The sequence below is a fragment of the Protopterus annectens genome, chromosome 15.part0, assembly GCF_019279795.1.
Source record: "Protopterus annectens isolate FY-2018-M chromosome 15.part0, PAN1.0, whole genome shotgun sequence".
In the NCBI taxonomy this organism is placed as follows: Eukaryota; Metazoa; Chordata; order Ceratodontiformes; family Protopteridae; genus Protopterus; species Protopterus annectens.
This window is the reverse complement of record NC_056749.1, coordinates 41,132,449-41,146,675: the sequence shown is the minus strand read 5'-3', so window position 1 is coordinate 41,146,675 and position 14,227 is coordinate 41,132,449. Positions and strand designations below refer to the sequence as shown.

At 39.5% G+C, this 14,227-nt stretch overlaps 1 protein-coding gene across 1 annotated transcript in view; it reads left to right on the top strand.

The window, feature by feature from the left end:
• Nucleotides 1-14,227, top strand: part of LOC122790051 (exocyst complex component 1-like) — a gene marked incomplete in the record, with an annotated part of 2,315,969 nt that overhangs the window by 599,380 nt on the left and 1,702,362 nt on the right. Inside the window, 1 exon segment of the mRNA XM_044057618.1 lies at nt 4,570-4,775. Within this exon segment, the coding sequence (XP_043913553.1) occupies nt 4,570-4,775 (206 nt within the window).

The window sequence follows — 14,227 nt, the reverse complement described above, 5'->3', positions numbered from 1 at the left end:
CAGAATGAAGGCTTGATACATTCATTGTGCAGTGTTATGTGTAGTCTGTTATATGACAGATTCCCTTCGCAGAAGGAAGGCTTAATACATTCATTGTGTAGTGTTATATGTTGTCGCAGTTATATGACAGATTCCCTTCACAGAAAGAAGGCTTGATACATTCATTGTGTAGTGTTATATGTAGTCTCTGTTATATGACAGATTCCCTTCACAGAAGGAAGGCTTAATACATTCATTGTGTAGTGTTATATGTAGTCGCAGTTATATGACAGATTCCCTTTGCAGAAAGAAGGCCTGAAACATTCATTGTGTTATACGTAGTCAGTTATATGACAGATTCCCTTCTCAGAAGGAAGGCTTGATATATTCATTGTGTTGTGTTATATGTAGTCAGTCATATGACAGATTCCCTTCTCAGAAGAAGGCTTGATACATTCATTGCATAGTGTTATATGTAGTCAATTATATGACAGATTCCTGTCTCTGAAGGAAGGCTGGATACATTCATTGTGTAGTGTTATATGTAGCCCCAGTTATATGACAAGTGTCCCTTCTCAGAAGGAAGGCTTGATACATTCATTGCTTAGTGTGTTATGTATTCTCAGTTATATGACAGATTCCCTTCTCAGAAGGAAGGCTTGATACATTCATTGTGTAGTGTTATATGTAGTCTCAGTTAGAAGACGGATTCCCTTCTCAGAAGGAAGACTTGATACATTCATTGTGTAGTGTTATATGTAGTCACACTTAAATGACAGATTCCCTTTTCAGAACTAAGGCTTGATACCTTCATTGTGTAATGTTGTATGTAGTCGCAGTTATATGACAGAAGTCCTTTCTCAGAAGGAAGGCTTGATACATTCATTGTGTAGTGTTATATGAAGTCGTAGTTATGACAGATTCCCTTGTTGGAAAGAAGGCTTGATGCATTCATTGTGTAGTGTTATATGTAGTCTGTTATATGACAGATTCCTGTCTCAGAAGGAAGGCTTGATACAATCATTGTGTCATGTTATATGTAGCCCCAGTTATATGACAGATTCCCTCCGCAGAAGGAAGGCTTGATGCGTTCATTGTGTAGTGTTATATGTAGTCTCAGTTATATGACAGGTTCCCCTCTCAGAAGGAAGGCTTAATAAATTCATTGTGTAGTGTTATATGTAGTCTCAGTTATATGACAGATTCCCGTCTCGGAAGGAAGGCTTGATGCATTCATTGTGTAGTGTTATATGTAGTCAATTATATGACAGATTCCTGTCTCAGAAGGAAGGCTTGATGCATTCATAGCGTACTGTTAGTCTCAGTTATATGACAGATTCCCTTCTCAGATGGAAGGCTTTATGCATTCATAGCGTACTGTTAGTCTCAGTTATATGACAGATTCCAGTCTCAAAAGGAAGGCTTGATACATTCATTGCGTAGTGTTATATGTAGTCTCGGTTATATGACAGATTCCCTTGGAAGGAAGACTTGAAACATTCATTGCGTAGTTTAATATGTAATCTGTTACATGACAGATTCCCTTCTCAGAAGGAAGGCTTGATACATTCATTGTGTAGTGTTATATGAAGTCTGTTATATGACATATTTAAGGAAGGCTTGATATATTCATTGTGTTGTGTTATATGTAGTCAATGATATGACAGATTTCTGTCTCAGAAGGAAGGCTTGACACATTCATTGTGTAGTGTTATATGTAGTCTGTTATATGACAGATTCCATTCACAGAAGGAAGGCTTAATACATTCATTGTGTAGTGCGATATGTAGTCTCTGTTATATGACAGATTCCCTTCTCAGAAGGAAGGCTTGATGCATTCATTTTGTAGTGTTATATGTAGTCTCAGTTATATGACATATTCCCTTCGCAGAAGGAAGGCATGATATATTCATTGTGTAGTGTTATATGTAGTCAGTTATATGACAGATTCCCCTTTCATAAGGAAGGCTTGATACATTCACGGTGTAGTGTTATATGTTGTCTTGGTTATATGACAGATTCCCTTGGAAGGAAGGCTTGGTGCATTCATTGTGTTGTGTTATATGCAGTCGCAGTTATATGACAGACTCCCGTCTCAGAAGGAAGGCTTGATACATTCATTGTGTCATGTTATATGTAGTCTGTTATATGACAGATTCCCTTCTCAGAAGAAAGGCTTGATACATTCATTGTGTAGTGTTATATGTAGTCTGTATATGACAGATTCCATTCACAAAAGGAAGGCTTAATACATTCATTGTGTAGTGTGATATGTAGTCTCTGTTATATGACAGATTCCCTTCTCAGAAGGAAGGCTTGATACATTCATTGTGTAGTGTTATATGAAGTCTGTTATATGACAGATTTATGGAAGGCTTGATATATTCATTGTGTTGTGTTATATGTAGTCAATTATATGACAGATTTTTGTCTCAGAAGGAAGGCTTGACACATTCATTGTGTACTGTTATATGTAGTCTGTTATATGACAGATTCCTGTCTCAGAAGGAAGGCTTGATGCATTCATTTTGTAGTGTTATATGTAGTCTCAGTTATATGACATATTCCCTTCGCAGAAGGAAGGCTTGATATATTCATTGTGTAGTGTTATATGTAGTCTGTTATATGACAGATTCCCTTCTCAGAAGAAAGGCTTGATATATTCATTGTGTAGTGTTATATGTAGCCCCAGTTATATGACAGATTCCCTTCTCAGATGGAAGGCTTGGTACATTCATTGTGCTGTGTTATATGTAGCTCCAGTTATGACAGATTCCCGTCTCAGAAGGAAGGCTTGACACATTCATTGTGTAGTGTTATATGTAGTCAATTATATGACAGATTCCTGTCTCAGAAGGAAAGCTTGACGCATTCATTTTGTAGTGTTATATGTAGTCTCAGTTATATGACAGATTCCCTTCGCAGAACGAAGGTTTGATACAGTCACTGTGTTGTGTTATATGTAGTCTGTTATATGACAGATTCCCTTCGCAGAAGGAAGGCTTGATTCATTCATTTTGTAATATTATATGTAGTCTCAGTGGTATGACAGATTCCCTTCTCAGAAGGAAGGCTGGATACATTCATTATGCAGTGTTATATGTAGTCTGTTATATGACAGATTCCCTTCGCAGAAGGAAGGCTTGATACATTGTGTAGTGTTATATGTAGTCTCTGTTATATGACAGATTCCCTTTGCAGAAAGAAGGCCTGAAACATTCATTGTGTCGTGTTATATGTAGTCACAGTTATATGACAGATTCCCTTCTCAGAAGGAAGGCTTGTTACGTTCGTTGTGTGGTGTTATATGTAGTCTCAGGTATATGATAGATTTCCTTAGAAGGAAGGCTTGGTACATTGTGGCACTATGTAAGGGGTGGCTTTGTGTACTATAATCTTATCCTTTTCAATGGTCTAATTTCTGTGTGTGCTATGCTACAAAATAGTAAAGTAGAATATATTATTTATTATGTATGCACATTATTTTAGGACTGCAGTTGTGGTCTATATTCTCACTTGTTTTTTTTTTTGAATTGCCTTCATGCATACCTCGATCCTGTTATTTTTAACAACAATAGAAATCTTATCCTTATCTTTACATTTTTGAAGTGGTGTGTCTGGTAAATGCTAAAGCAGAAAGATCGAAAACCATGTATATGGATGTTTATGGGGCTGTAAATATGGCCTACAGTATCTGTCTTGTTTTATTGTTTCTCCATTATCTTTTTCATTTTTTGTTATGCTGGTGTCCTATAAAAGATTTAGAAAATAAACATGCTTTTAAAAAGAACTATCATTTATTTATTTGTTTATTATTTATCTATTTGTATTGTTTACTGAGAACATCTGACTAGGTAATACCCATTTTCAGTGTAGGCCCAGGGAAAAAAGCTCCATTTGCTTACATTGCATTTCAGTAGGTTCCAGTTAAACAGAGTAGTTACATTTCTATTTACATTTATACACAAACAGTAGTTCCATTTATTCATTCTAAGATTTTACAGAGGTGGAAGTTACAAAAGCGAAAGCCCACATGCAGCTTAGTGGACTGAACAGGCAGCAGTTATGTATAAAAATTGTTTTATTATTTCAGTGAGAGGTTGAGTGTATTCTGTTTAAGGAGAGGACTTGGAGAGTATTGTACAGTGAACACATAAAAGAACTATGTTATATGTTAAATGCCTAAAATTAAATCTATGTTCAGCCTTTATTATTTTTATTATAAATAATAAACAAATGCATTAACAAACATCAGCTATTTAATTTCACTTTTTTTATTTGCTCAACTAGCATGTTTTTGGAAGGTGGGAAGAAAGTGAAGTACCTGGAAAAAGAGTCAGACTTTTGAGAATATGTAAACCTCTACTCAGCCAATGAACATAGGTCAGGATTGAATCCCAGACCATGGAGCTGAAATCTCACAACTAAGCACCCATATTTACTGCAATAAGAAAACTGATGAATAGCTAATTAAGAGATGTCACAGCTTTAATGTAGCTAATGTATTTGTAGGCTTTTGGTAGAATAAGGAACTGGCTTTAACCTCCGTCACACTGTAATTGGCCACTGTATGTTTTTATGTCTGACCAGAACATGTCCATCCTGCGGACAGTCGTAGAGTCAGTGTCAGAGAAGATGAAGAGGAGGAAGAGGAAGAGGAGGAAGATGATTACCAGGAGCTGACACTGAAGGAATCTGCAGACATTGAAAGGTTAATGGAGGAATGCCAGCACTCTATTGCCAATGCCGAGGCTTTCACGGAGCGACTGAGCAGAGACCTTGAGGTGCTGGATGAGGTAGGTGCCCGACATCTCATTCCTCCTTTTCTGAGGTCTGAGGATCACTGTCATAGAGCTCCAGGTCACAAATGATCGCCCCACTATGTTAGTTACAAGTGTCTAGTTAGCCATGTAATTTGTATTTGCCTTTATTATAAAATCTTGAATTACACTTTCTTGTACAACGGACAGAGGACAAAATCATAGATAAAGACTATCTTTACCACAAGATCTTATAATGATTAACTGTTCTGCAAAAATGTTATCTTTAGCCAACTGTTTCAGTTACACTTTGTGGTACACTGTCTGTTCTACTATGACCCATAAATGTCTGGTGTCCTTTTATACAGGAAATATGGTAATAATATTTAGTAATGTTAGAAGCTGCTATGTCCATTTGCAGACTTATCCCAGGTTACTTCCACAATAGCAGAGAAACATGCGTATGCAAAGTGGCTATTATATGTGAAACTAATACAGAGTAGTCAAAGGCAGCAACAGTTGAAAAGCAAGTGTAATGTATGTGTATTTAAGTATATATATATATATATATATATATATATATATATATATATATATATATATATATACGTTTTAAAGAAAGAAAGGGGTCTATATTAAATATTTGAACACTTAAACGTTCGAATCACTAAACATTGAACTTTAGTGATTGAACGTTTAAATGTTCAAATATTTTAAAAAATTAAAAAAAAAAAAGAAAACAAAAAAAAAGAAAAAGTAAAGGATGTAAGCAGAGGGGCAAGCACCACTGCACCCCATGTGGGGGGCTGCACCCCCCACACCCCCTGCTACTTAAATATACCAACTACGAGATCGCGCTACTGTGTAGGAAATGGAGATTTTCCGTTTTCGCACTGTTGTGACCTGCAGTACGATCTCGGAGTTGGTATATTTAAGTAGCAGGGGGTGTGCAGAGGCCTTGCCCCCCAGCTTAAACACTTTACATTTTTTTAATTCTTTTTTAAGTTATTCACTTTGAACATTTGAACGTTCGATCACTAAAGTTTGATCTTTAGTGATCAGACCTATAGAAAATAGTTTAGAAGGGGGAATTAGATCCCAAACATACAGGTTGAAGAGGAACGAGAAAAGGTGGATTAGAAAATGTTAAACATGAAGGTGACCATTCAAAATGGCAGGACCTGCTGGAGTGGTAACTACTTGAAATGGCAGGACCTGCTATAGTGAGTTTCAAAACAGAGACTGAATGTCCGAAAGAAATGACTTGCATCTAAGCCTGACATGGCAATTTCTTGAATTATTCCATTTTGTTTAAGGTATGGAGATTTCAGAGTTAGTATATATAAGTTCACAGGTATGAAGGCTTGCCCCCACAACAAAAAAGTTTAATGGAGAAGAGCAATCTTCAAGATTCGCTGTTCTCCAGCAGTTTCAATCTTTTTTTTTTTTTTGACATGTTGACACTTGGCTTTTGGAGTGCCAGCATATCAACAGGAAGCCAGTTACAGAAGATTTGATCATTCAGTAAAAGCATGTACATCAGATGTTATTGGAATATTAGATGTATCTAATTGGAAAAAGGATGAACTCTGTGGAATTATGTAAGAGCAGTTTTGTGATAGTTAAGATGTGGTGAATAAGTAGAAGAAGAGGTTAGATGCGCTCTAATATTAAGGTCCATTTATTTGGAGGGGGGTATGTTATGTGGCATACCCTTTAGCCAGGCAGTTCCTTTCATACTGCTTTTTAGGTATATCTTAAATTGGGATCTAAAACTGAGTTTTCAGTAAATTCATCATGGTCCAGGGGAAGTGACTGTCACAGCTGAGGGCCAGCATGATAGTTATAACTTGTAGAATGTAACTTGAAAGAAGGGGTTTGTAGAGATAAGCCAACTCTATCTTAGCTCCTGAGGTCATAGGATGGAGTAGCTGCTAGTAGTTTTGAGATGAGATGGTGAGAAGGAGTCATACTGGAGTATTTTGAAAAGAATGGAGCCAAGAAAAAGACTGGCTCGGGCTCTTAGTTGGAGCCCTTAAACAGAACGAGGCAATGATTCTCGTTCCATAGAGAACTTGAGGTGAACAGGAACATTTATTTGAAAAGATGTAAAGGGTAATAGAATCTTTGACAGAGATGGAGGCAAACATGTGGTGACTATACTCAAGCTGTGCAAGAAGGTTGCTCCTGCCTGTAGTTACTCTGGCAGTGTAAGAGAGAAACTGAGAGATTTAAGATGTAGTTGATTTCTGGATCTTAGCTTTTCATTGCATTCGTGGACATTAAAAGATAGCTCAAGCCATATGTCCACATAACTAAAGGATGTGGTGACTAATATCGGAGTCTGTACTGTGAAGAGGTTGGAGGGATTTGGCTCGTCTTTCTTTGGTGCTAAACAAAATGGATTTAGATTTCTTGGGGTTAAGCAAAAGTTTTTGGAGCTGTACTAGTCATGTACAAGGTATAGATCTTTTTAAATTAATGTTGTAATAGATTTTTGAGAAGGATCAGATCTGTAGAGAACATATCAGCATAAAAATGTAGTGGAAGCTGATACAGGTCTAGTATGAGTTTATTAATGAAGATAGACAGAATAGGGGAAAGAAAAGAGCCTTGTGGAACTCCTGAGTGGGTGTACATAGGTCAGATAGCTTACAGCATATCTCTGCCCTAAAATATCTACAGGGCAGGAAGTCTTTCAACCACTCTGTGGAGTCAGTGCTGATGCCTGTGTCTGGAAGATGAAGTAGCTGAACTGAGTTCAGCCATATCAATAAACGCACCACCAGTCAGATTCCATTTATCCATAATGGATGAAATGTCATCAGAGTCGAAGTGCTGTCCGACTTCTTCTGCCTGCTCAAAAGGCATGCTGTTTCCTGGACAGCAAGTGATAATTTGGAGGTAAGTTGATAACAGGTGATTTTTTTCTAAAACTTTGGAGTGAGTAGGTAGGTAGGATGGATATAGGTCAAAAATGATTGGAGGAAATTGGATTAATATCTTTAGGTATCTTTGGGTATGGATCTGCTGAAGTAGGATTTCTAAATACCTGGAATAGCGTTGGTGGTAGGGAATGGGCTGTAAATGGGCTTTATTGGGGTCACAATTTAATTTTTCCAGTGTTAGATAAGCCAAGATGAAATGTTGTCAGGTCCAGTTGAAGAGTCTGGTGGGATTTCTTTAAGTATGGGGAAGATTTGCTGGTGTTGATTTGACAGCAGCAGAATGATGGGATGAATTTGTCTGGATTAGGTTAGTTTAGAGAAGTTCCTATATGACTAAATGAGATGAAAGGAATATTAGAGGATTCCCTGAAGAAATCAGAAGGTATAAGGCTACCAGAGGAATACAGTATGAAGTCTGGACTCGTAGATTCCTTAGGCGGTACCTACCAGCGGTATTGTTAATTTCCTTCCAAAATCAGTGAACGAATGAATGAGGTTTGAGATGTATTTATTATTATTTATGTATTTATTTATTTATTTGTCCTTTGGTAACTGCTGAAAGTCTGACTGAGACATTGGCCGATTTTCAGCAGAGGTCGTGGGAGAAAAGCTCCAGAACTGATTCAAAAACATTTAAACAGTAGATGAGTAATTATATATGAAGGGAATAAAGCCCCACAACAGAAGAAACGCAAACAGATTTAAATACATTTAAAGAATATTACTAGGATAAATTGTGATCACGAATGCAGTATGTACTGCAAGAAACACGACACAAGTGGACAGCTGTGTCAAGCAAATTATGACATTGTTATCATATTGACTGTACTTCTAATATATGTAGGTGAAAAATAAGAGTATATTGTGCTGCTAAAGTAGACAGAGAATAGAATCGGATGAGGAGGAGTAATCAGCAGGAGGGAAATTTAAGGACATGGGGGGAGATGAGAATGTTATGGAAGGACACAAGAGAAGAACATAAATAGTAGTATGTCTTGGCTGAAGAGAGAAAACAGCATACGTTAGTAGTAGGTATCATTAAAGTGAGAGTTTCTTTTGATGTTAGGCCATTACTACCTGCTAAGATATGGAGGTGTTGGTGAATTTAGAGTGACAAAGGTATATATAACAGCCCTAGAGCCCTTACAAGCCTAGCCATATTAATCCTGAGTTGCCCCAGTTGTCAGTGGTTATGTCAGTGAAGTTCGCAGAGGTAAGGGTTTATGGTAGTTAATAATGATTTTCTCTGTTAAGCAGGGACATAGGTGCCACCCCAAGAGTGAATTTACAGTCATCCATCCACTGATCTAGGTTGCATTTGAAGAGAGGGAAGGGCTCTGTTTCATGTGAACTGGAAACTTGTTCCAGAAAAGTGGCAGTCTCCAGGAGATGCATCTCTCTCTCTCCAGCATGACCTGTTTATGCCAGAGGCTAGGTTAAGATCCCTGGAGTGAATGACCCTCATGCAGTTTGAGTATGAATGTGTAGCATTTCCAGCAGGGCTGGGTCAAAGACTGCCCTGTAAGCCAGGCACAGGTCACCACTTAGCAACCTATAGGAGACAGAATACAGTGATTGGGCTCTTTAGTATTTCTGCGTAAGACTTGGTTTTGTATACCCTATAATTTCTTGATGAGAAACCTCTGTGATCTCTCCAATTGTTGCAGGTGTCTGGTGAGGTACATGCAAAAGAGAGCATTGTACTCAATTATTGGTCTGAGGGCCGAGTTTAATGGAATTATAACATTCTTAGATCTAGATGCAATGTCTTTACGTATAAGATGTGCCACTTTGAAGGATTTCCTTACTGCTGCAAATATCTGGTGGTCATAGTTCAGGTTGCTATCAACCTTAATACCCAGATCATGTACCACTGGGTCTACACTTAAGGGGGTGCTGTCTGTAATGTAACTAGCAGGGATGCTAGCTTTTCCAAAGGGAATAATAATGCATTTCTTTGCATTTTACTTTAATCTTTGGCACTAATCATTTGTCTATGTTAATTCCAATGCCCTGGAACAGCTCGCTCTTACCCCCACTAGAGGTAACAGCATTCATGACTTGGTCATTACTAACATGGGCAACCGTTGCTCTACACCAATAGTAAACTCCTCCCTGGTTAGATCCGACCACAAACTAATCACCTTGGAAATCCACATCCCTCCCACCCCTCACCACCCGCAAAGGTAACAACCATGAAAAACTTCTCCAAAGCTAACTTAGGGCTTCTAAAAACAGAGGTGGCTAACTTCACGGCACCCATGCAAATGGAGAATAGTTGCATGACTGCTGAATCATGCACCAATGCATATGAATACATACACAAATGCATGGATCTCGCCATACCCAACAAAACTAAGACGCTCTCTTCCAAAAAAAGGAAGCCAATCTGGTGGTCCCCTGCCATAAACAAACTCTATAACAGAAGGAGGAACCTGATGCAGAATAAGGTAAAGTCCCAAGACTGGAAAAACTCCCTTATCAGCCTCAATAAAAAGTTGAGATCCCTCATCAAATCCTCTAAAGCTAGCTATGAAAACAGATTTGCAGCAGATAGTAAAGACAACCACAAGTTCTTCTATAGTTATGTAAAGAATCTCCATGGCAATACACAGATTTGCTCTGAGCTACTGCAAAATGGTACCTCTATACTGAGCCAACAGATTTTGCCAATATACTGACCGACAGATTCAGTGCCAACTTTACCCCCCCGCCAAGGACCAATCACAATACCAGTAGATTGCCAGGCACCCAGTATTACTGCTGCACAAGTTAAAACAGCAATGTCCAAGGCCAGGAATACAGATTCTGTGGGACCTGGCAATATCCCTGGCTGTGTTCTACATGAACTACAGAGTAAACTGGAACCTCACCTGCGTGCCCTGTTCAGTCACAGCCTCACCTCAGGCTTTGTCCCTACCAAATGGCACATTGCTACAATCATCCCTTTCCATAAAGGATGAGTGACTACAGACCCTGGGAACTATTGCTCCATTAGCCTGATGAGTCCGATATGCAAAGCTGTGGAGCGCATCATCATGGACCTAATAAACAAGGATATAGGGACTCTCCAAGCTCTGGATCCTACACAGTTTGGTTTAATGAAGGGTAGATCATGCCTGCTCAACTTGGTCGACTTCTTTGAGTTAGCCACCAGAGCTGCGGATGAAGGCAAGGTGGTTCATACAGCCTACCTTGATCTGGCCAAGGTCTTTGATACCATTCCCCACTCAGGAATCACAGAAAACCTCACTAAGCTAGGCACAAACCCTTATATCACTAGGTGGGTTGCAAACTGGCTCACAGATAGAACCCACATTGTGAAAGTAGCTGACTCCAAGTCAGACTGCATACCAGTCATGACTGTAGTCCCACTGGGTTTGGTCCTGGGTCCTCTCCTGTATGGTATCTACTTCTCTGAAGTCCAGGCCAACACGAAGGGACTCTGGCTGACAAAATTTGCAGACGATTGCAAGTTGGGTGTTATTAACTCCCCAAGTGATGTTGACATCCTACAGAAAGGCCTCACTGAGACCAATGACTGGTGTCAGAACCATGGCCTTAAGCTCAATGACATAAAATGTGTCATCTGTCTTGGGAAAAAATTGGTTCCCTTGAATTACCACATCGATGGTAGTGCACTGAACACAGAAGGCGTTATAAGAGATCTGGGAACACAGGTTGACAACAACCTCTCTTTTGACCACCACATTGCCACCATGGTCAAAAGTCCTGCTATGTGGCACATCTCATTACTAAGGGTTTTGCATCCAGGAACAAAGAGGTCATTGTCTCCCTCTACTCTTCCCTTATTAGGCCAATCATTGAGTGCAATGCCCCATTTGGCATGTACCTCACTAGACACCTGCAACAACTGGAGAGGCCACAAAAGTATCACACAAAGAAGATCCTAGGCCTTAAACTGGTTCTATATGGACAGACTCAAAACTTCAGCTATTCTCTGCCTTATATCGCCTACTTAGAGGCGATCTCTGCCTGACTTATAAAGCCATGTCTGACCCAGCTCTGTTAGAAATGCTACATATAAAGAAATCCTAATCCCTCCACACCACATGTTCCAGAGACCTCAACCTCATTACCACAACAGAACATGCTGGAGTGACAGGTTCATAACCAAGAGACTGCCCATGCTCTGGAATAGACTTCCCATACATGTCAAGCAGAGCACCTCACTGGCCATCTTCAAGATAAATTTCAAGTGGATGGGAAATAGAAAATTCACCACGGGGATCACTCCAGTGGCTCTACTTGACAGAGGCACTGGGAGCTAAGGTCAGGTGGCATGATGCCAGGTTAGTATTATGGGCTAGGCTTGTAAAGGCTCCAGGGTCATTAGCCTAGTACACACCTATGAACCTATGAACCATATCTGCAGTATATTAACATCATTGGGCAACTTGGTGATTGCTTCCAATTTGCAACCATTAGTAAGGGGCCCAGCAGAGAACCCTGTGGTACACCACTTGTGACTGGTCTTTTGCTAGAGGTGAAGTCACCCACTTTGACAGTATGTGCCCTGTTGGTGAGCCAGTTGGCTACTCATCTGGTAATGTAGGGCTTAATTCCCAGTTGGGAGAGTTTCAGTATAATACCTCATTGGGGATTGTGTCGAATGCTTTGGTTCGGTGAAGATAAGTGGTATACACTGTCCTTCACTCATCCAGGGCTTTGACTTTCTTGAAAAAGTCAGCCATGTTTAAAAGGCACAATCTACGTTTGACAAATCCAAACCGGGTTGAGTCCAGAGATTGGAGATTACCCATGTCCTTGTTAATAAGGTCCATAATGATTCTTTCCATGGCCTTGCAGGTAAGGCTAGCCAAGCTTATGGGCCTATAATTCCGAGTGTCAGTTGATGGTCCCCTTTGTGCAGAGGGATTACTGTTGTTGTCCTCCATTTCAAAATCAAAAATACAGGACAAGACCACCACTACGATGCACATAAAATACCAAGGTTTTTATTGTAGATAAAAATGAGCGCTTTCACGTGCCAAACGCTGCACGCTTCATCAGATTTCATTTACTAATCAACAGAACAGTCTTTAAATATACTAACCAATTATGCTTAATTGAATTCAATCAAGTAGTTCATTTGAATCAAGCAAGTAGTCATAGTGACTGTTACGATGCTGTTAGCTCAAACCATTCATAATAGCTACTGCTATCTAAAAATCCTAAAGCCATATAAAACTTAAAATATATTTGTGCAGTATAATGTATGTCCTCCATTCCACTGGAACATAGCCAGTTCACAGGCTGTAGTTAATCAGGGATCCATGTGAATCTGCTAGGTCATGTTTTAAGCTGTTTAAAAGGTAATCTGGGATGTTTTCTGGTCCCACTGATGCCATGTTTTTGGCCTTGGAGAGCACCAAGATGACCTGCTGTCTTGAGATAAAAGGCTGAGGAATGGTGGCAGGTATACTTTGGGGGATAACTGGGGGAAAAGGAGGGTGAAGTTTGCTCCAGATTTGTCAGTTAGCAGGTTGGCTATTACCTGAGGTAGAGTATGGATGGTGCTATCCACAACCAGTTCAGCACATAGCTGGCTATTTCCTTTCAGATTTTGGACATAGTTAAAGAATGCCTTGTGATTATACTTAACCAGCTTGCCTATTTCTGTTCTGTAATTCGCTTTGGAGGGCTTGACGAGATCTCAAATTTGTCTTCTGAAGCTAGATAGGGAGGGTTTTCTTCCTCTGCTGAGCCAGTTCTGTCTTGTTCTTGGACATTCGTTTTTCTTGTTGTACAGCCTTTTTATATTAAGGGTCCACCAGAGTGGCTTCTTTTTTCTACAAGTCCTGGTTTTAATCTGACCAGGTACACCCAATTCTCTTCAACTGCTTTAGTGGTTATATAGGGCATTGGTGTACACTTCTGCACAGGAGTCCATGTTATCTGCATTAGAGGGCTTTGAAACTTCTTATACCATCATTTAGTAGGAGGTCATTTGTCTTTGAAAAATATTTAAAGGTTTTTCAGCTTGATGTAATATCTGATCTTATAAATACATTGGATGAGACTGATTTAGTGACGATCTTACCAAAGAGATCACATGGGAGGGTGCAATGCTCTCTCAAGTTAGTGAGTACTATATCCAGGATATTTGAGCTTCTTGTGGGTGTACTGACTTTCCATTGACGAATTTCAAGAACTTCTGAGCCAGCATGTTTGTGGTCATGTATGTTTCCCAGTCGAATGCAAGACATTTAAAATCACCCATGAGTAAGGTGTTGGGCTGTATGGCAAGTGAGTCCAGTAAGTCCAGGTATGCGTTGTGCTTTTCCTGTTTCATGGTGGAGGACCTGTAGCTAGTGATGATGTGGTGGGGGGCTTTGCCTATAGGTGATTAGAAATGGAGTAGCTCAAGAGAGTCATATTCTCTGACCAGTCTTGAGGTGTACTTATCCTTAATGAAGTGACTACACAGATGTCAGCATCTTCTAAAGTGAAGAGTGCTTCCAGGGAGTGCAGTTTCTTGTTTAGACTCCTAGCATTAGACAGCAGTAACTACCTTGA